Genomic DNA, 23,445 nt, shown 5'->3' with positions numbered 1-23,445 from the left:
AACAAAATTTTAGGTGGAGTGTTCCCAATTTAAAAAAATAATAATAATAACAAGAAGCTATACTCAATCGTGACTGGTTCATTTTGGAGTTGGTGGGAAAAATCAGATGGTTAATATTAAAATTTTCAAGGGATTTGGACTTTGTTGGTATCGTTGCATGGTCAATTTCTCGAAAGAGAATCCACCTTCCAAATATCCGGAAAGTAGCCATCTAATAAGCTTTCGAAATTTTTTCTGACCAATTTGCCCTTGCACACAAAATTAAGTAATGATGACGCAGAGAGGACGATGGCTGGAAGTCTTGTGTTGGATGGTATTCTCCTAGTTGTGGGCCCATTGTGATGTAAATTTTCAATCTACATGGTTCATTAGTTGTGCGAGTTCATCGGAATATATATCCCAAAATCTAAAGGTTACTTACAGATGAAGTGGACCACACCATAATAAATAGTATGAGAAAACTGCAACACCAGTAGATATCAATACATGCAAAAAAGTGCAAGTCCCAAAGGCATTTACAGGGAAAAAATATGATGCCAAAGATGGCATATTAGATCTTTCAAAAAGAAGAAGAAAAAAGAGCATATTAGCAAATTACCATATTTAATACCTTCTTGGAAAAAAAGAAGAAAGATAAAATCACAGTAAATTTAGCATTCTTTCTGATGACCGCTCCCGTTGACCACTCCCGACTCCGATGACCGCTCCGATTGGATTTTCTGCCCTCGACTCCGATGACCGCTCCCGTTTCCGACCTCTCAGGTGGCCGATTATTACTCGCGTCCCTGTTCCATTCGAAAAAATGACTGCTGACGACGAAAAAAACAACACTCTCGGAATAGACAGGCCTTCTGCTGAGGAGAAGGGCAAGGATAAATCAGAAGTTTTTTCAGGGGTACCATTAGGAGGAGGTTATGGAGAGTGGATTCAGGTTCCGATCAGAAGTGGGAAGAGGGATCCTGTCCCAAGCGGATGGAGAAAACATAGCTTATATCCCACCCTATTTGTCAAAGGTTATCCTCACGGGTGGTTCCCCATTAATCTCAAAAAGATTTTTGGTAGAGCGGGGGCTGTGATAGATGTGGTGATGCCTAAGGATAAAACGAGTGGTGCCTATCGTGGCTTCGCCCTCGTTCGTATGGGTAGTGAGGTTGAGTTGGCTAGAGTAGTCTCTATGATTCATGGATTAAGCTTTGGCGGAAAGAAGATGTTGGTGCAAAGGGCGCGTTACGGCCCTGAAACGCTGTCTGCTAATCCAATCTCTATTAAAAAAAAAAAGAAGCATTGCCAAAGATTCTACCCCTGTAATCACCCTTCCCCAACCTTCGCGTTCGGCACCTATCTCTGTTAGCGGCTATCAGATTAAACAACAGTCATTTAAAGATGCTCTGCTTCAAGACGTTGCACCCCATCTCCCCTCTTCAGTCGAAAAGGAGGCTAACGATCGGATCCTGCGCTCGCAATGTGAACAACACGTTGACGCCTCGGAGGCAACTGTTGTCGTCGATCAGGAAATTTTTGCCAAAAATCGAGCTGATCTGGCCAAGTCGATGGTTTTGATTACAAAACAGGGAGCCTCTATTGAGGTAGTTGGTGAATGGATTTTTAATAGCACCGGGATTAAGCTCGGGATGTCTGAGTTGAAACCCCTGGGATTTAATACCCTCTAGGTCAGGGCAGGTTCTTCTTTATTCCCCGAGGGGATATCGGATCACGAATTCTTGCCTACTTCGTGTCCTGTGGTCAAGGTCCTTCCATGGGACGAGTTCTCCATCTTCGGGAAAGAAAATATTTGGGTCCTTATATAGGACATCCCGTTGGAATGTTGGTATGACGAATTCCTAATTTCGGTTGCTTCTTCCCTTGGTTTTCTGTTGGAAATGGACTCTAAGACGAAGCTTGGAGTCGAACTGGGGGTCATCCGAGCCAAAGTGAGGAGGAAGAAAGGTATCCCCTTGCCTTCTGTCGTTAAGGTGATGGTGGATAACAGAACAGTTATGCTTCCAGTCCAGAGGGAGAATCCTGATGTTGTTCAACCTAGATGGGGTGACATCTGGTGCTCCAGAGTCCAGGATGGGTTTTCCTCTTCGAAGATGACGAGCAAAGAAGAAGGAGCATGCTTTCCCTTCTCCAGCAGACTACCATTTGATCGGGAGGTAGGAACATTTGTAGCAATCCATCAGCTTCCTTTCGAGAGCCGGCACTTCAAGACACGTGGATGCTTCTCTGTCGACCCCGTATGTCGTCCGTCTGACGAAATCCTTCGCTTGGCCGCCGAGTCAAGTAGAGTCTCGGAGAGCTCGCCAGGTGGCACTCCCCCAGTGTCCGGCCCTCGAAAGGAGAGCCGCCTTTCTCTTCAGGGGTCCCAGGAGCGGCCACGTATTCATAAGTCACCCTCATGCATTAATGATAAAGGAGCTTTATCCTTACCCCGACGTGTGCCGTCCGATAGACTCGAAAACTCATCTCAAACCGTCCATTCGCCTGACCACGATCTTAAGTCACGGGTATCACCTCTCCTTAAGTCCGAGTATGTTGTAGCGGGTCCAGATTCGGGTTTCTCGCCACGTAAATGGGGTCCTCTTATGATTTCTGACTCAGTTCCCTCCAATCCTCCTCTTCATATCCCCGTTCTCTCTACTCAGCCCGCATATCCAGCCCATCGACCTCCCTTGCAAGAGAAATGGGGTGATATTTCAGCTACGGAAGTGAATACTAATAGCATTCTTTCCCGAAGCCTTCCCCCCAGCCCTGCGTCCCCTCCAGATTCCCCTCATCAGGACTCAGATTGGACTGATATGGGCCCTATTACCTTATTTCAGGACATCTCCGCAAATGATGTATTGGTCGCTGACCCTTTGCAGGTATGCCCCACCTTCCAACATCAACAGCACGAATTCAGCTCCTCCTTACTCCTCCCTCAGCAGGAACACAGAACTTCGACAATATCCGAGGGAAAGAATAGAGAGGAAATGTTCGATAAACTCCAAAATAAAAAATGGATAAGAGATCCTGTGGGACATGTGGGTAAATATCTTGGGCTGTCGTTCGGAAATCGTCCTGAAGATTATATGGAAATGTTTAAGTTTATTGAAGATCGAGGTAGACCCCTTCCTCCTTCCGCATCCTCATCAAAGGCAGTAGCGCGGTCGTCCACCAACAGAGAATTGCTAAACCTTATCCCAAGTTCACAACTTCCGTCTACTTCGACGCCTCGTTGAGGCCGAAAGGGATTCCGGGGCAACTCAGTGCTCTCATGAATATTTTCTCTTGGAACATTAGGGGGCTTGGCTCCAAACAAAAAAGGGGATTGATCAAGGATTTGATCAGCAGGAAGAATCCAGACATAGTTGCCCTTCAGGAGTCTAAGGTTCCCCTCTTCTCTGATAGGCTGTTAGCGTCGATATGGAGAGCAAAAGATATTAGTTGGGTCACCCTCGATGCAATGGGTTTGTCAGGAGGAATCATTATTGCCTGGAAATCTTCTAAGTGGGTGCTGCAGTCCTCCTCTTCTGGGGTTTTCTCTATTTCAGCTATTCTCAAAGATAAGTCATCTAGTTTTTGTTGTAACGTTATTGCCATTTACGGTCCAAATGAAGACTCTCTCAGGCATTCCTTTTGGAATGAATTGACTTCGTTTCGTCAATCTTTTCCAGGCCCATGCTGTATCGCGGGAGATTTCAATGTTACTCGCTTCCCAGAGGATCATTCTTGTCCAAGGAGGAAGTCTGCTGCTATGGAAGCTTTGTTCGACTGGATTCAAGCGCAGGAACTGATAGATCTCCCTCTCTCTGGTGCTTCCTATACTTGGTCCAATTGTCGTAGAGCGCCAATTCAATCCAGACTGGATAGATTCCTTCTATCTTCTGACTAGTTGGAGGCGTTTCCTTCGATGTATCAGATTGCCCTCCCCAGAACTACATCAGATCACTGCCCAATTCTCTTATCTATGGACGATTCTAACTAGGGTCCTAAACCATTTAAATTAAATCCCGCTTGGCTCAAGATAGAAGGCTTTCAGGAATTAGTGGTTGAATGGTGGGAAGCGTTCCAGGTGGATGGTTTTACTGGCCATAAATTGATGTGCAAACTTCGTCTTCTCAAGGACAAAATTAAAGACTGGAAGGAAAATGTTCTCTGGAAAAGAGAGAAGGAAACAGAGGATCTTATGGTTGAATTACAGCAGATTGATGGTTCGATCGTCGATGAGGAGATCCCTATTGAAACTCTATCCAAAAGGATTTAGATCATCCAGTCATTATCTTCTAGAGCTTTGGAAGATGAAATTTCCTGGAAGGCTAAATCGAGAGTGAGGTGGCTGACAGCAGGTGATAGGAATACCAAATATTTCCACAATATTGTCAATATGAGATCTCGGCGCAACTCTATTCGAAACATTTCTGTTGATGGCAGGCATATTGAAGATAAGGATGAGATTGCTACTTGTGCGATCGACCACTTTAGGACCCTTCTCTCCTCTGAAGGGTGGGACAGACCTCACCTCGATGGTATTGTTTTTTCTGCCATCCAGTCTTCGGAGGCCATCTTACTTAAGGCTCCTTTCTCTGAAGAAGAAACTAAAGCTGCAATTCACGCTCTATCAGGTGATAAATCCCCAGGTCCCGATGGATTCATAATGCTGTTTTTCCAGGTGTTTTGGGATTTGGTCAGACCTGATATTATGGAGTTTCTCTTGGAGTTTCATGAGAGGGGGAAGCTGTCTAAAAGCCTAGGCGCTTCTTTTACTACTCTGATTCCTAAAGTTGCTAGTTCTTTTTCGCTGACCGATTTCAGGCCGATTAGCTTGATTGGAGCCCCTTACAAAATCCTGGCCAAAGTCTTGTCTTCTAGGCTATCATCAGTCATGGGAAGGATTATTTCTAATAATCAGAACGCTTTTGTTAAAGGGAGACAGATTATCGATGGTGCATTGATTGCCAATGAATGTCTTCATTCATGTCATACTACTGGAAGGAATTTCATATTCTGTAAATTGGATATCGAGAAGGCCTATGACCACGTTGACTGGCAATTTTTGCAATATATGCTTCGTCGTATGGGTTTCGGCAAAAGATGGAGAAGATGGATCAGATCATGTATTGAGTCCGCTCATTATTCTATCCTCTTGAATGGTGTTCCCAAAGGCTTCTTTCGTGGATCGAGAGGTTTAAGCCAAGGTGATCCTCTATCCCCTCTCCTTTTCCTCCTCATTGGTGAGGCTTTGTCTCAAATGATTGCTAGAGGGCAGCATGTAGGCATGTTTAGAGGTATATCGATACCTGGCGTTTCCCTCACTGTCTCTCACGTCCAATTCGCTGATGATACTCATATCATAGTAGAAGCTGATGCGGATTCTGTCGACAACATTCACACGACTTTACAATGTTTTGAGGCAGTGTCGGGCTTGAAAATTAATATGGCCAAGTCCAAAGTGTATGGTGTGAATGGATCAGATCAGGACATCACCGGATTTGCCAGTAGTCTGGGCTGTTCGGTTGCTTCCTTTCTCACCTTCTTCGCTGGTCTCCCTCTTGTTGTTGGTCCTCCTCCGGTTGCGATGTGGGACAAAATCATTGATAGATTTCAAAAGAAGCTTGCTACTTGGCAATGTCGTTACCTATCGATTGGAGGCAGGATCACCCTCATTAAAGCTGCACTATCTAACCTTCTAGTTTATTTCATGTCCCTCTTCAGATGTCCGACGTCAGTTTTGAATCGTATTGATCATCTCAGACGCAATTTTCTCTAGAATGGTAAAGAAAATCATAATAAGCTTCATCTTATGGATTGGACGCATGTGTGCAGTCATTTTCGAAATGGGGGCGCTAATATTAAGAATCTTAAGATAATGAATTCGGCTATTTTGGGAAAGTGGATCTGGAGGCTGGGAAAGGAACCTGAGGCTCTCTGGAGCACAATCATTAAAGGCAAATATAGGTCATCCCCTGGTGGTTGGTGGACCAAGGATAATTCTTTGTACAGGGCTTCCCATATCTGGAAAGGGATTCTCCGTCTTAAATCATCAGTTCTTAGCAATATCGGTTTTGCAGTGGGAAATGGAACGAGAGTTAGATTCTGGGAAGATAAATGGTTGGGAGATTGCATCCTGCGTGAAAGATTTCCTGCTATTTACCGGATTGCTGTGGAAAAGGACAGTATGATTGCTAATTTCTTCTCCCATATAGCTACTGGAGGGGTATGGGAAGTTAACTTGCTTCAGGAATTTGCATGATATGGAGATGGATGACTATGTGCAGCTGCTTCATTCCCTATCTAATGTCACCTTGGACCAATCTACCTCCGATTCTATTATCTGGAATCGAGATAAGTCTGACATCTTTTCGGTTAAATCGTTCTACTCTGTTCTCGCTTCCAATTATTCCTCTTCAGCAATGGTATGTCCTTTCATTTGGAAATATGATGCTCCCCCAAAAATCATCTGTTTTGGATGGCTGGCAGCTATGAACAAAATCCTAACAATCGATAATCTCAAGAAGAGAGGGATGCAATCGGTAAACAGCTATCTCTGTTGTATGCAAAGCGAGGAGACTATCGACCATCTATTGGTCCACTGTCCCTTTATCACCCAAATTTGGTGGGATCTCTTCTCTTGCTTTAACGTCAGCGGTTGTGTCCCTAATTCTGCTCCGGCTTTGCTAGCAGCGTGGCAAGGTACTAAGTTGGGCAAAGTTAAAACTCGCATCTAGAGAATGGCGATTCTTGCTACCTGGTGGGCAGTTTGGAAAGAAAGGAACGAAAGATGCTTTAACAACTCTTAGTCCTCGGCTAAATCAGTGGGATCTTATTCTAAGAAGTTGATTATTGAATGGGTGGTGAATGTTTTAGGCCTTAAAGATATAATCTTGCTTTTTTAGGTTTTTAGTTTGTTCGGCTCTGCTATCTCAGCAGGCCTTTTTTGTTTGTTTACTTTTTCTCCTTAATACAATCGTTATCTTTAAAAATAAATAAATAAATAATATGGGTTGCGCACAACCATTGAAAACTACCAGGTGGGCTATACACCTTACTAATAAGTATGATATTTCTGCCATCTCTTTATAGATGTATATGGGATATAATGAATATGTTAGATGACATATAAACATCACTGTGGGCCCCACAAAACTGGCTTTGTACCGTTATGGTTAAGCACATGTAGGTATAGTAAAAGAAGGCGGGTGAGAAGCCGAAGTGATTCACAATTCTGGATGCCCAAATCCAAGGGTCGATCCTACCATTTTAATCACGGGGTCATTAAAATTAATATAGATCTAATCTGTTAATAATATTCAAGGCTTACGATTTCCTTAAAAATATGTAATCTTCATGTCGTATTGAGCTATCTGTGGCCCATAGTGAGGAAAAAGGACCAATGGTTTGCTTGTACAATACCTACTATCTAGTTTTGTTCTGGGCCATCAGATTTGAAGATTTTGATTATTCTCCTGACATTTTCCTTCTTTCAAATTATGAAGAGAATGGACCGATCGGATTTGATCAAAATCCCAAAATGAAACTTAGGGACGTTGCACATAAAATATTTCATATAGAATGGACACTGTTATGGGTCATCAGGTTTTGTGGGCCATAGAGAGATGGTGTCAACAAGACACTAACATATTCGTATAAAAATAAAGGGCTTCAAACAAAATGAACGGATTGGATACACATTCCACAGGGCACAATGAAAACTTCCATACAATTCACTTTCTAGGGATTGAAATAACACACAACTTCTTCTACTTTCATAACGGTACAACTACTGCTCCAAGGACTGGGGCAAATTGGCCTGAAAAACTTTTGAAATTGACCATACAACGATTCCAGTACCATCAAAAACCGAATTTTCAGCCGTGCTCCGTCCATAGTTAGGTCATCAATTTAAAACGTATGGACCACCATAAAATTATTTCACGTGCAGTGTGGAGGGCGGTAGCCGACAAGGTTCCAACGTCCAACTATGTGGGCTCTTGAGAAAAATTTTGATACTTTGGCAGAGCATGATCTTCGGTACTCCCATACACAGGCATTGCAAACACGACATAAATATAGTGCAATCTGAACCGTTCAAATAGTGGGGTACTCTCGCTGGGCCATGACCCAAAAATCGCATTGAATGATTGTTTTAATTGTTCGATTGGTAGGCGAGAAAGGGACGGTTGAAACGAAAAAAACAATTGATGATTCAAATTCAAATTATTAATAATCCATCAATAAGAATCTATATCTGTCCAACATGTACATCGTTGGGTAAATTCCCATTAGAGTGGACCCCACAATTTGAACGGTTTGGATTGTGATACAATTATGCCATGTCAGTGTGAGTAGGTATGAATGTTCATAGTCCATATCACATAATTCTTTTTTCTTTCTTTTTTCTTTTCTGTTTGTTTTTCATATTTTTCCGTTTTATCAAAAAGCACAAGAAGAATCCAATTAACATAACGGGGTTGTTGTAACATTAGTAATTTAAAAGGGACTTATATGATACTCTTGACTGCGTATGACACTTGATACTCAGGCGCTAAAAAAATTATACACGTGGCACACATCGACTCAAAGAAAATCGACTAGATTTTGCATACCATTGTCACTAAGTCACGTTCCAAAGATCAAAGTGGTTGAAAAATCTCAAGATTCCCAACCTCTGATGCCAGACACTTGTGTGTGGAAATAGGATAGATTTTTTTATTTTATTTTATTTTTTTTAAATCTTTAACCGCCCAATAAATGCCCACCAATACGATAGTTGGAAAATCAAATAAAATTAATTTTTGGTCATTAATGCATCTACAATTGGGTACCGTCGTCTGGACGGCTTTAATTTAAGACCGTAAGTGCAATTTCTTAGTAATTTCTAAGTGCCTGCGTATCATTCCTCGCACTTGCCAGAGCATCAAAGCGACCATGCGTTGCAAATTTGCAATTGGATACACCCTACTTTATCCTTCGGATCTTGTACCATTTTTAAAATAGTTAAACAGTACTAAAACACGAGTATAGGCTCTTCAGGGCTTCCATGCAGTTGGCGTTTAAAAAGAGAGGAAGGAGTTGAAAGAAAAACAGCACCAGAGAGAGAGAGAGAGAGAGAGAGAGAGAGAGAGAGAGAGAGATGGACATAAACCTGTGGATAATAGTTTCCATGGTGGTGGGAATGATCTTCATCGTGTTGGAAAGACGACGAAGGCCAAAATCAACAATGAAATTGCCGCCGGGACTGCCTAAATTGCCGATAATTGGGAACTTGCACCAGAACCTGCGCCAGATCGGTGGTGGTGATGAGTTGATCTACATCACCTTATTCAAAATGTCACAGAAGTATGGTGGGATTATGACAGTGTGGTTAGGCATGAAACCGACTATTATCGTAAGCGATCATGAAGGAGCTTGGGAGGTTCTTGTAAACAAATCCGCCGATTATGCATCGCGAATGATCCCTTACATGTTTAAATATGTCTCTGCTAACTGTACAACGCTTTCCACCTCCGATCATGGCCCATATTGGCAATCCTTCGAAAAGGTGTCCAGGGCTATGCTATGAATCCATCAGCCATCTCTACTCAAACACTATCTCAAGAAAACGAAGTGATTGCCATGACACAAACAATTCAAGAACAAGCTATGATCAATGGTGGAATTATCCGCCCCTTGGTCTACATTCCACACAACACAATACGGGTGGTTGGGCGCCTTTGTTTTGGCCCTGACTTCAACAATGAGGGATTTGTTATTGGCATAGACCCTCTTATCGACGATGTCATCAATCTATCTGGTCTTGCCCGTTTTTCCGATGCTTTTCCCTTCATTCGCTACATCCCGGGCTTGTGGGGTTCATTTAGACAAGCAACTGAAATTCTCGATCGTGTCATGTCGATATTACAGTCAGAAATCACTCACTACCAATCATCAAAATCGCCATGCACCACTTGCTACTTGCACTTCCTCCTCTCGCATGGCTACCCGATGGAAACCATTATCTCTATCTTATTCGAGATGTTCTTGCTCTCCGTTGATAGCACATCGTCTACCATTGCTTGGGCTCTAGCATTCCTTATACGAAACCCCGAAATCCAACAGAAGCTATTTAAAGAAGTAAGCGGAGGAGACGAGAAGAGAGAGAGGGTGACTGTATATCAAGTGAATAAGATGTCATATCTTCAAGCTGGAGTGAATGAAGTGTTTCGGATGAAGCCGATTGCACCTCTCGCCATCCCCCACAAAACAGTGAAAGATACTACATTGAAGGGTTTGAAGATCGACAAGGGTACTGCTGTTATCGTAAATATCTATGCTGTCCATCACGATCCAAAGGTCTGGGATCATCCAGAGCAGTTCATGCCAGAGCGGTTCCTGAATGAAAATGCACGTAATGTCAGCGTGGCCATGGAACAGTCTTTTCTTCCGTTTGGAGCAGGTATGCGAATTTGTGCAGGAATGGATCTGGGCAAGCTTCAGGTGGGCCTCACCCTGGCTAATCTGATTAACAAGTTTGAATGGGTTGCCGCTGATGGGGATGGCCCCAACATGACTGATGATTATACTGCTATTCTTAGGATGAAAGAGCCCCTCGTGGCAGGTATCAAGCTTCGTACTAACCTTGGAACCACCCTCTCTTGAAGGTTTTGTGACCATGGATGCTGAAGGCCCGTAGGGATACCACCCAATAAGAAACTTTTTATGTTTCGATAAGTTGATTTTTCAACTTTAAATAAGTTTGGTAAGCACGTTATAAAATTTACTCACGTGATGAAAGTTATTTATCCAGGCAAGTTTTTTTTTTTTTTTTTTTTTGAACTTCCAACTTTTCAACTTCTCTCCCTCCCCCATGTGATGGATGGTCCATATCAAAGGAGGCTCCACATGATGGGCAGTCCACATAAGAGGTGGGGCGCACACGATGGACTGTTGATATGAAATGCGGGGCCCACATTATGAATGACCCACATCAAGTTGAACCCAATAAGGGGCCATCTCTTAGGGGTCAAGGAGGCGATGGACCACCAGAAGGACGCCATTCCAACCGCAGAGGATGGGGTAGGTCTGTCCATGTCTAGGATCCTGCCATAGTGGGCCCAAACCTCCCTAGCCTTGGTACCCAAGTGGAATAAGTGGTCTATGGATTCAATCTGGGGCGAGGACAGAGCGGGGCAGCAGTTGCATCTGGATGCGATGGAGACCCCTTTGCTTTGGATTCTATCGTCCACCGGGATGGCCTTGTGGATAATTTTCCAGGCCAGGAAGGAAAGCTTAGGAGGGAGCTTTGCTTGCCAAACCCATTTCGACCAGGCCTTCTTCTCGGCATGAGTTCTGAAGAGCTGAGCTGCCAATTGAACTGAAAATTACCCCATGGCAAAACCCATCCAAATACATTTGTCGTCCATAGCAGATATGCATATGCCCTCGTCTGTGATGTGGTCTATGACAATTTGGGGCAGTAAGAGAAGCAAAGAAGTGCGCGATCTCTGGCCATTAACCCTGATCAGGTCCTTGACTCTAGTGGCTTGGAGGTGTGCTGGGATGGGGCGGAGCAACCATTCAGAGAGGGGACCTAGCCCTGTCCAATTGGTCCTCCAAAAGCTGCAGTCGCCTTTACTGGTCAACCACTGCGAATGGGCAGACAACATCGGGGTCAGCTTACAAATTTGTTTCCATAGCGGGGAAGCGAAGGTTGCCGCTGAGCCACAGCCTAGCCCTTGGATATCAGACGTATACTTGGCACGAACGAATTGATTCCTGCGGCTATTCTCTCCCCTATAACAAATCAACCAGGCCATTTGGAGACGGAATGCTTTCATAACTGAGCTAAGGCTTCTAAGACCCAGCCCTCCTGCCTTAGGGAGCGCAATCACGTGCCAGTTGTGCCAATGGCACTTCTTTCTGTTCTCCTCCCAGCCCCACAGAAAATCAGCAATGGCTCTTTGGAGGTCCTTCAAGATGCTTGCCAGGACATATGTGGCAGCTAACGTGTGGATAGGCACGCCGGACAACACATGGTTAATCAACGTGCGTTTGCCAGCCTGTGTTAGAATTCTACCTTTCCAATTAGTGATTTTATTGTTTGTTTTGTCCAACAGAGCCAGAAAATATGATCTGCGAGGTCTGCCTTGGAAGATGGGGAGGCCCAGGTATGTGAATGGAGAAGTGCCTCGGGTGAAACCCAGAATAGTGATGGCCGATCTCAGTCGCGCATCCGCTTGATTCACTAACATGATGAAGAAACTCTTGTGGAAGTTGATACGCTGACCTGAAGCAAATTTGTATTTCTTAAGGAAGTCGGCTATCTTCCTGAGGGAGGCGTTGCAGCCGTTAGCGAACAACATAGCGTCATCGGCGAACAGAAGGTGGGAGATCACTGGGCAGTCCCTGCAGGTCTTGGAAGGGCTGGCATTGGCCACTCCCAAGCAGGTGGCCAAAGCCTCTGCTGAGGACTTTTGCTGCCGCGATGAAGAGACCCGGCGAGATTGGGTCTCCCTGACGGAGCCTACGAGATGATTTGAAGAACCCGCAAGCATCGCCGTTGATAAGGACCGAAAACCAGCAGTTGGACCAACTTTTTTCCAGCATAGTGATCCATTTCTTGTCAAACCCAAATCTGGTAAGCACCTCCGATAGGAATTCCCAGCTAAGCCTATCATAGGCTTTCTCCATATCCAGTTTAAGCATGATATTCCCACCGTTAACTTTTCTGTTGATATCCTGCAAGATTTCCAGTGCTAGAGCACAATTCTCAGCTGTGGATCTGCCCTTCATGAAAGCCCCTTGTTCAGCGAATTTGATTTTGCGCATAATGTTCCCTAACCTATCTGCAATGATTTTGGCAAAATCTTGTAAATACAATTACATAGACTAATGGATCTAAAGTCAGCAAATTTAACCGGAGAGGTAGATTGTAGATTTAGGGATGAGGCAAATCAGAGTGGACGAGAAAGCTCTGGGAAGCGTTCCACCATTGAAGAACAAGCGGGCTGCCCGTAGTAAATCTGGACCCACAATGTCCCAGCAAGTTTGGAAGAATGCCCCCATAAAGCCGTCTAGGCCTGGGGCTCCATCCGCAGGGAGGGCCTTGACCGCCGTGTGGACTTCTTCGATGGAAAGGTCAGCCAAGAGGGCTCTATTATCTTCAGGTGATACGCTATGCTGGATGACATCAAGTAAGTCTCCTGGATGGCAGGTTCGCTCAGCCTGCAGGAGATTCTCATAGAAAGCGATGGCCGCACTTTTGATAACTTCACTGTCTTCGGTCAAAGTCCCATCCTCCAGCTTAATTTGCAGGATTTTAGATCTTCTAGTTCTCCTTGTCGCAGAGGCATGGAAACACTTAGTGTTTGTCACCTTCATGGAGCCACTGAATCCTGAATTTTTACCTCCAGAAGATTTCCTCATAAAGCTCCAACTGAGCCACTCTATCCCAAGCTGATTGGAGCATCTGCTGCGAGCGGCGGTTGGAGGAGTCTTGGGCAGCAATTTCTGCTGTGCCAAGGTCATCCATGGCCTTTTTTCAAATTGAGGAAAATATTCCCGAAGGTATTCCAATTCCAGTCCTACAGAGCCAGCTTGACACTTTTCAGTTTTCTGAGAAGAGAGAACATCAGGGCACCAGCAATATCAGAGACCCAGGCCTCTCTGAGGAGCTGAAGGAGTCAAGTCGAACCAAAATTAGAAGGTGAATCGACTCAAAATTCAACTGAGTCAAGTCGACTCGGAGAAGATTTTAGTTGACTTGATGAGTTTTAGAACTATGGGGCTTACAGTAGTCTCTATTTACTCAAGAACCAAGAATACAAAATGTTGTGAAATGTGTTTATGGGCATGCAAATTAACCAATGCATACAAGAACATAATAATGGGCGGTTTGGTTAGACTGAAATGAAGGGAAATGCTGTAATAACATTTATATCTGAATTATAAAAATTAGCAGAAATAAAAGGAGATACTCTGTAATGTAGTAATGGCATTTAGACATTTGCTTAAGCCCAAACGTGATAAGAGAGCCCGTCTAGACACCATCCCTATAATACGTGGATACTGTTATATCATTAAAAAGAAAGAAAAAAAAGGCAGGTATTTCCAAAAATTTTTAATGTGGGAGCTTGAGTGTGAGGGAAAAAAAAACTGGTGTTGAGAAGATGTGTGAGGACTATAGTTTTTGCAGTGAACTGGGTCACATCCCAGTTGCATATAAATAACAACTCTTTCGAACATGAAACCCATTTAACTGGAGGCCATTTTTGCAGGGGACCCACAACCCATTTAACCTGGAGAAAAGTATAAAAATCAACAAGCCATCTAAGGATATCTGTATGTGTATGCCCTATGCTATGCTTTATCATATCATCTTTCTCCTATTGATATCTTTCAAAAATAAGCTGCAAACAGAAAATCAGTCACGGCACAAATTGAACTCAAAAGGCATAGAGATGCACCCCAAGGTAAATCACAAAGGTTCATGGTTGTTGCTGGTTTTAGATAGCTTTATTTAAATGGAGTTGCAAGTAACATTCTACAACAAGTAGATATTTGATGGGCACTTTCCACTGCTTCCAAGTTCCAGATGCTCTCTACAGTTCATAACGAAACAGAACTGCCACAAAATGTTATAAAGATGAATATGGTAGCGTTACCAGGGCTTCCTAAGCCAACTCGATGTGCCTGTTTAGGGCAGCATGGAAAACACAGCCTGTGCACATTAAGCAGGAAATCAATTTTCTGCATTGAATCAACTTTGGAAAGCATCTAAACCTAAAACTAATGGCGAATGTTATAATATCTTTTTGGTCAGGACACGTCTTATTTTTTTCCAGATTTTCAAGTTAAAAAGTCTCAAAAGCCTTATGATTTACTATCTTATTTTACAATTGCTTTCACACAAGCTCTCTTAAATTTCAAAATTGAGGTGTCCAGCATATTGGTTCAAAACTTACTAAAATTCAGGGGACATGGTATATTGACCAGTAATGCTGTGGTGCCAAACAATGAGACCATATTGCCTCTCCTTTTATGTGAACCTATATGGCATAGCCAACAGTAAAGAAAACATAATATCCAGTAAATGAAATCTCTAAACCATTTAATATAGCCTCTTTCACTAAGCCAATGTTGGAGTATTCAATATGCTCAAAATTCCGAATGATAATAGAAGCCCCATATATGCTTCAAAGCAAGACGACTATTTTTCTTTAATTTTTAAAACAAGACAATATCCTGTTTTTATTCTTTTAGAAAGTTGTGGAATGCAGCTTCCTACTATTTGACCATGATCTTCAGAAACAATACAACGCAACGTTTTTTTTTTTTTTTTTTTTTTTTTTTTTTTTTTTAAACTGTGATGATTTTATTGAAAAGAGGCCAAAGCCTAAAGAATTACAAAGAAGAAAACAAAAGGAAAATACAATTTACACATCTATAAAACAATCAGGAAAATGAGCTAAAGCAATAGCCTTTGATGCAATTGCCCATTCCCTAAGGTGCAGTTTGGCCAAATTGAAAACTTCCAATATTTATCCTTTCCGATTCCTGAAGCAGCGATTATATCTTTCCAACCATAGAAACCAGATTCCAGCTAGTAAACAGAGACGTCAAGCTTTCTTCCCTATCTTTCCTTTGCCTCCACCGTGCCAAGACAAGAATAGAGACTCAATGGACCCCAGCAAAACCCATTCAATACCAAACAAGATAAAGAAGTCCTACTCTTTTCTTGCAAGTGAACAATAGATGAAGAGATGATCAGTCGAGTCCTCATTCTGATAGCACTTTAGTGCTCAAGCTCATTATATCCTGTTGCTTGACATGGAAGCTACACTGTTGAGCGATTGGGATGGCTCTTAGCATAAACTTCAGCCCAAGCCTTACTAAAATCTGAACGACATTTTAGCCATTCCTCCCGTTTCTGCTTCAAGCGAGCTAATATAACAGGCAATGCAGCACTTGCATTATTCCGTAGTAAGTTCAACATATCCAGCCCAGAATCATCATATAATTTTACAATGCAACTTAGACTTAGACCTGCAAGAAAGAAGCAAAAGATAGGGGAAAAGAAAGAAAGAAAGAGGTCATAAACTAGAGAGATACATAAGCTCCATATATATATATAGAGTCATGCTCCCCTGCGCACCTACGCACGTGCGCACCTTTGCACACGTGTCATGGGTGTCTAATCTGAACAGTCCATGTGATGTGGAATTCCATGAAACCTCACGTGTGAAATTTTCACCCTGATCTAAAATTCTGGTGGGCCATAGCAAAGAGAAATGCAAATCAAGGGAGGAAACTGTTTTAATTTTTCATGGCCCATCAAAGTTCTAGATCAAAGTAAAACTTGGTTCTGGGGGGTTTCACGAGGTGCTGCTTCACATGAACGGTTCAGATTTTGGATCCACATCACGTATGATGGGTTCTCAAAAACATTCGTATGTAACAAGTACGAACTGGTTCGCAGGTGAGCGTTTCCGTGTGTGTGTGTGTGTGTGTGTGTGTGTGTGTGTGTGTATATATATCCAAGAATAAAATCAATTTATATTACATACCAGTGAAGTGGTCCTTGATGTGGATTTGGCTGCCTGGCTTGATTGTACTATCATTTATCTTTTCTAACAATTGTTCAACGCACCTGACAGCTAGATTGGCTGACTCTAACAACATGTCGAACTTGAACCTGACATCATGTTATACACAGAAATATAGAAAGTCAAAATTTCTAACAAAAGAAGCGATATAAAGAATGGCATCAGATAAAGGAGAAACTCTTTTTCATTTGACAGAGAAGAAAGTAGCACAGCCGATATTCTTTTTCCATTTTTTGTCTTTTCTAGTTAATTTGAGTTATTATAATAATCATCATCTACGCATTAGCCCAACTAATTGGGATTGGCTCAACACGAACCCTGATTGACAATTCACTAATTAGGGCTGCCTACACAAACATGAACAAGTATCATTTTGAAAATTAACCATAAGGAAAACTCATATTGCTGAGAACTACAACAAGCAAGTCTCTCACCTAACATCTTCACATTTAAACTGACTTTCTTCATATTGGTTTTTGTAGTTGGATTCAGAAGGGTAGGATCCCACTGATACCCAATCATCATTCAGTATAGATGCGTCAAGTTCTGTTCGCTCGCTTGCTCTAGACATTTGATACTGTCAAGTAAAATACAGACCATGAAAGATTGGTTAGGAAACTGCCAATTTCATTCAAAAGCAGAGTTGTACACGAACCGAGTTAGCTTCAGTTAACTCCACCGACTCGTTGGCTCGAACTTGAACTTGGCTCAAAAGATCGAGCTCAAGCTCGGCTCGAGCTGGCCCGAGCTGCTGACTGAGCCGAGCCAAGCAGCCCAGTCAGGTTCGAGGGTCGAGCTGAGCTGAGTTCGAGCTGGGGTAGCCTGCTGGCCGAGCCAAGCTGAGCTGGACCAAGCTCGACTCAGTTCGACTCGTGTACAGCTCTATTCAAAAGTAAGAACTTACTAGACAAATAGAAGAGGCTATAGTTCAAAATCTGAATTACTTTCTCTGGATGATAACGGTAACTAGGGGTACAGCTCTGACAGTTAGAGAGGTTAGGCTCCGAGATTGGTTTGGCCATACATCTGTCTTCATTAAGGAGCACGGGAACATTGGGAAGTGCAATATCATTAGCACCATTATTGTTAAACCGCTCCCCCTCTTTCTCTCTCTTCAGTACAGATGCCTCTTGTTCTGTCTGTTGGCTTGCAGGGGGCATTCGACACTGTCAAGCAAAAGACAGAATGTGAGAGATTGGTTAGGAAACAGCAAAATTCATTCAAAAGTGTAAAAATAAAAAATAAGGAAAAAAAAAATTCTATATAAAGAGGAAAAAAAAAGAAGAAGAAGAAGAAGAAGTTCAAGTATCGGATTTACATTCTTCAAAAGGTCGAGCCCCGAGATAGGTGCGGTCACATGTTTTTCTTTGTTTAGGAGCACAGGAACCTTGGGACGTGCAACATCTTTAGGACCATTTTTGTCGAAGCAGTCTTGGTTTTTCTCTCTCTCCCTTTCATGGCCTCTATCCTTCTCCCTATCAACTCTTTCATGTTCCTTTTCTTTATCCCTTTCATCAGACTTCATTTGTCCAGCCAGATGTCCTTCCTTCGAAGGAAATTCTGCACATGACAAAAGGCTCACATAATTTTATACAAATGAAATAAATTTTAAATACAAAAATAAGAATCAACCAAATGACATAATAATATGTACTGTTTTAAAAGTTGGACTGGGCCATGACCCATTTATCTTGCAGTTCAGTCGAACCGGTCAGACTTGCTGTGACCTTTTTTTGCCAAGAAATGTGCTTCATTGAAAATGATAAAAGACAGAAACTAACAATTATTCTGCAGTTTGACTAGTGGTTAGAGTGCGATTTTCAACAACATGAAAATATGTATAGTATCATGTAACCACAACATGTAACCCAGTCACAAACATAAGATTCAAACTACCAACATACACATGTATAGCATCATGTGGCATAACCAAGAATTCACTTCTCAAAACATTTTTTAATTAATTTTTTTCTTTTATTTTTGAAGGATGATCTACTTCACAAGACATTTTATCATCGTAGGAATTACCTAAAATAGGATGTACTACAAAGTTTTTAGCTCCTTCCCCAACTTGGTGCAACAGCTCAGCATCGTGGTCAAAGGCATGACCCCCCTGAGTCTGAGCATATTTCTGTTTGTGAGAGAGGCGCTGCCCATTATCTGACTCCGTGTTGCTGTCATGCTCCAAATCTTTATCATTCCGCTTGCGTTTTCTCCGCTTCTTATCAACTTTCGTCGTTCTTTTATCATCTGATTCAGGATGGGCAATGCTGAGATCGCAACCAGTATGGCGAATCACAGATCTCTCATTCTAACAGTGGCACATAACAGACGATCAGCAACTGGATTCAACAATATATCCAAAGAAATTCGCCCAAAAAAAAAAAAAGCAAGCAAATACCTTCTCTCCATGCACTTGCGGCACCATGGGCATTAGCAAGCTCCTCTCATCCGCAGATCGCAAGAAATTTCCAGATGAGTTTCTTGCAGGCAGAGCATGTGGCAAAGGAGCCATTCCAGTGGCATCAGGCAGGAAATGTGTGAATTCCTCGAGCAAATCATGGTGTTCCCGAAAAAGCAAGGCTACCTACAAAGAAAAGTTGAAGCATACAAAACTCAATCTTCAATAACAAGAAAATAAAACATGCAAAGCCCATAACTAAAACATGGAAATAGGAAAATTAAGATCATTGTTGCACGCATATACCTCTTGATAGACCTCATGAATGGTCTTGACCTCCTTTCTATACATAGTTAGAATTTCTAAGAACGATTTATAAACTTGCTCATCATTTTCGAACCGAGCCTACAAAAATAAGAACAAGAGTCAAACACCCTAGGTAAAAACTAGTGTCATTGAAATTAACAGACCTTTTGAATATCAATAGTGTTTAGTTCCAGCCAAGACATGGTTGTTAGCGAAGCTTCCCAAGCACATTCAGACGATGTTTGGTGTGGTGTGGAAATCTGAACACGCATTCCATGGGCTTCTGTTTTCCTATTTCTCCTGCCCAGATTGAAATTCAAATATGAATGGGAATGTCCGATTCTTCCCTCAACCATGCTTTGGCAATGGCTCATTCTGTCCACCTTGGAAGTCAGGGAATGCACAAATGCACCCTAAGCAATGCAGCTGAGATGAAATTCTCACCTTTATTTTATCTACAAAATTTATTGCGATCTTGTCCTCTGGAGGCTCTTCATTAAAGGTGATCTTGTACTCTTCAGGCCAGAACTTTATGAAACCCAAGAAGAGTTCCGGGTGCCCTTCACTCAATTCTTTCACTCTCCATATGTAACTGGTGATGTTAATTCTGAAACCAAACAGAACCGGGGAAAAAATTAGATGAATCAATTGAAGATGGGGATGGAAAAAGGTAATGCAAAGGCAAAAGAATATAAACAATCGAATGATTTGAAACCTTTCGGCGTAGAAATCCTTGGTGATTTCAAGTAGCTCAGCATATTTTTCTCTTCGATCCTGAAAGATCTGCTTCACTGTCTTGAGATAGGCTAGAGAATCCTTTATTGTTAGTTTCTGAGAACAAGGAGGTTGCCCCAACCTTCATCCCAAACAGCAACAACAAACAGTAAAACTCAATCAATCTCAACATATCAAACCCACCCATTCTTAAAAACATAAACAGAGAAAAGAAAAGAAAATTTCAAAAGTACATTTGGATGTCTAAAGAGGCATGGACAGCAGTGATATTTTCAACATAGAACTGGTCGCATACAAGCATTGCATTGTAAGCTTTCTATTAGATGGGCCCCACACGATCATCAGTTTTGATCTGACCATTGGATTAATTGGATTGAGCATACCGGTGGGCCCATCGTGCTATCTATGTACACTATTTAGATGGACATGTACCCTCACCTATGCATATAGAAAACCCGAGTTGCTAGGAAGGGTTTCACAAGGGCATATAGAAAACCCAAGTTGCTCTGAAGGGTTGCCAGAGAGAGAAAACCCAAGTCGCTCTGAAGGGTTTCCAGAGAGAAGAAACCCAAGTGGCTCTGAAGGGTTTTCAGAAAGGTAGTCCTGAAGGGCTTACACATCAGGTGGAGGTATATAGCTTCCCATTCAGAAAGGTGATATAACTGATGCTTTTCCAGCAACACGCCTACAACCGATGGCCTGACTCAACTTATAGGTGTCGGCCACCTAGTGAGCGGATCAGATTGATTTTCGAAAATGGTAATCTCCATGGTAGAGTGGGGCCTACCATGTTCATGCTTCTGATGTCTTAAACAAGCAGCACGATGGCAAGAAAGATGTTATGGTACTACAAGTTGCGGTACCGTTGCCTGTTTCTGATCAGTTCTCCTTTCATTCGTAGTAATTCATTCCACATTCCTTCTAGGGCAGGAGATAAACGAAACCCTAGGGACCCGATCGAAATCCGATTAATTTGAAACGAAAAAACACTTTGAATTTTGATTTAGAACTGGAAAAGAGAGAGAGAGAGAGAGAGAGAGAGAGAGAGAGAGAGAGAAGAGAGAGAACGTACATTACGTTGCCCGAGGAAGTACTGAGCATCTCAGCAGCGCAGGAAGAAGATGGGAGATGAATCAGAAGAAGATGGAAGTGGAATTTCGGGAGAGAGATTACTATTTACAGAAACAGATGAATCTTTTGAAAAGACTGGGATCGGATCAGGTGTTACCCGGGAGACGTGGATTTCCATTTCGCAGAAGAAACTTCGCGCGACGGGAAGCTAGGTGGGGCCCACCGTGGTGCAGGTGAGAAATCCACCCCGTCCATCGGCTTTTCCTGATCATGTCAGAGCATCGACCCAAAATTGAAGCAGATCCAAAACTCAAGGGGGCCACACGACAGGAAACGCGAGGATTGAACGTCCACCGTTCAAACATTCGTGGGCCACAGAAGTTTTGTGTCAGGCTTTTTCAGTTCATGCCAGTTGCATTGGAGAGCGAATTGACTACGCCCCCTGTTGTCAGTGCTCTGTGGGCCCACTATGGTGTATGTGTTTCATCCATTTTTACACATCATTTAAGGACTTGACACAAAAAATAAGAGTATAAATCTCAAGTGGCCACACCACAGGAAAACAATAATGATTGTATATCCACTATTAAAATACTCCGAAGGCACACTGTACGACATCCATCTGTTGATTAGATCATAAAGACCCAGATGAAGGGAAAGAACAAATATCAGCTTGATCCAAAACTTTTATAGCCTCAAAAAGTTTTTAATGGCCGACGTCATTCATTCAACACTGTTTCCTGTAATGTGGTCCACTTGAGATTGAAATATACCTCGTTTTTTGGTCTCTTACTATAAAATGATCTATAAAAATAGATGGACAGCATCGATGAAATCCATACATCGTCGTAAGGCCCATAGAGCACCGAACAGCAGCCATTGGCTAGTGGTGGGGAGCAGCCAACCCGTTTCCGTTGGAATGACATTATAACGGTACGGATGGCATGACCTTTTTCCTGTCGTGCAGCCCTCTTTGAGTTTTTGAATCCATTCTATTTTTACCGCATGCCTTGGCATGACCTTAAAAAACGGATGGATGGAGTGGATTTATCAAAAGCATCACGGTATACCCCACCTAGCGTCCGGTCACAGAAGTTACTGCAAAAGGCTTTAAGCAGGCAATCCGCACCCCAAGGCGCCGGCACGGTTTGGTCGAATCCACATTCTACACGTCGGTTGCCCGCTGTGATGTATTCGCCTTACATCCCACCGTCCATGTATTTTTACAGTTAATTTTGGGACATGATCTCAAAAATTAAACAGTTCCAAGTCTTAGGTGAACCATATCATAGAAAATAGTTCTAATTAAATTTCCAACATTAAAATTTTCGCAAGGCCATAGGAATGTTAATTTATCATCTAACCTCTTAATGAGATAAAAACAACTCCATAAATAAACCACCCAAATATAAGCTTAATATAAAAGTTTTGTACCCTACGTGAAGTTTTTAACTGTAGATTACCTTTGTTTCCTACATCATGGTCCACCTAAGATTTGGATTTGCTATATTTTTATTATGACCTAAAATGAGGGAAGCAGATTGTGGAGTAACTCACTACTGAGCTTAGCGTACGTAGTGAGTATTTTATCCACTCCATCCAACTATTTTAATCGATAATTTAAATGAAGATTATTCAATGTTCAAATGGACCACACCACAGGAAAAACTTGAATTGAATTTCTACCTTTGAAATTTTCTTAGGGTTACAGAAGTTTTGGATCAAGATTATATTTGTGTTTTCCATTCATCCATGTCTGTAGATCTTATGAACAGGTTGGATGATAAATAAACATCACTGTTGTGCCTAGATTGGTTTCAATGGTGAAAATCATTATCCTCACTGTTATCTGTGGTATGATCCACTTTTTGGATATGCTTCAATTTTGGGCTCAACCCCTTAAATTATATGAAAAAACAGATGGACGGAGTGGATAGACTGCATACATTAAAGGTGGGTCCAACTGAGTTTACTCAGTACGGAAAAAGCTTACTGAACAATTCGATATCTAAAATGAGATGGACGGCGGTATAAATGTAATATGCATCGCGCTTTTCCCCACGGTGGGAGGGATCCTAGAAATGAAGCAGATACATATCCCATATAAACCACATCATAGGAGAGTAAATATTACAAAAGTTTTTTTGACGGTTGGATGGCAAATAAATATTACATATGTTATTTGTGCTTTCCCATCATCCAGTTCTGTATGGTATGGTCCACTTAAGATACGGATCTTCATTTGTCAGATCATGCCTTAAAATCAGCTGGAAAAGCAGATAGAGAGCATGGACATATAAAATATACATCAAGGTGGGCCCCAAGGTTAGGTAAATACCCGCTGTGGTGTTACCCGGGTAACGCCTGATG

General features: G+C 42.3%; 3 protein-coding genes across 5 annotated transcripts; 1 reads left to right on the top strand and 2 right to left on the bottom strand.

The window, feature by feature from the left end:
* The first annotated feature begins 9,008 nt into the window (after positions 1-9,008).
* On the top strand, positions 9,009-10,769 carry LOC131258160 ((S)-canadine synthase CYP719A21-like). Its single transcript, XM_058259275.1, has 2 exons — positions 9,009-9,050; positions 9,087-10,769. Exon 2 carries the CDS (start codon positions 9,538-9,540, stop codon positions 10,615-10,617), a length of 1,080 nt encoding a protein of 359 aa, XP_058115258.1. The 5' UTR covers positions 9,009-9,050; positions 9,087-9,537; the 3' UTR covers positions 10,618-10,769.
* Positions 10,770-12,324: 1,555 nt separating this feature from the next.
* Positions 12,325-12,786, bottom strand: LOC131217428 (uncharacterized). Its single transcript, XM_058212349.1, has one exon. It carries the CDS (start codon positions 12,784-12,786, stop codon positions 12,325-12,327), a length of 462 nt encoding a protein of 153 aa, XP_058068332.1.
* A 2,634-nt stretch (positions 12,787-15,420) lies between these two features.
* LOC131258158 (paired amphipathic helix protein Sin3-like 4) lies at positions 15,421-21,150 on the bottom strand. Of its 3 annotated transcripts, none has more exons than XM_058259271.1 (11): positions 21,077-21,150; positions 19,985-20,125; positions 19,714-19,876; positions 19,270-19,368; positions 18,964-19,149; positions 18,591-18,873; positions 17,881-18,122; positions 17,507-17,728; positions 16,997-17,139; positions 16,524-16,651; positions 15,421-16,002 (listed from the first exon to the last, which is right to left on the bottom strand). In XM_058259271.1, the coding sequence occupies exons 1-11, from the start codon at positions 21,103-21,105 to the stop codon at positions 15,794-15,796; spliced, it is 1,845 nt and encodes a 614-aa protein (XP_058115254.1). In that variant the 5' UTR covers positions 21,106-21,150; the 3' UTR covers positions 15,421-15,793. The 3 variants fall into 3 exon arrangements, with proteins under 3 accessions (XP_058115254.1, XP_058115256.1, XP_058115255.1); XM_058259273.1 differs by having other exon boundaries at positions 15,421-15,900; XM_058259272.1 differs by lacking the exon at positions 19,270-19,368.
* Between the last annotated feature and the right edge of the window lie 2,295 nt (positions 21,151-23,445).

Source organism: Magnolia sinica, chromosome 10 (assembly GCF_029962835.1).
Source record: "Magnolia sinica isolate HGM2019 chromosome 10, MsV1, whole genome shotgun sequence".
In the NCBI taxonomy this organism is placed as follows: Eukaryota; Viridiplantae; Streptophyta; class Magnoliopsida; order Magnoliales; family Magnoliaceae; genus Magnolia; species Magnolia sinica.
The sequence above is the reverse complement of the archived record's forward strand: the minus strand, read 5'-3'. Positions and strand labels throughout refer to the sequence as shown.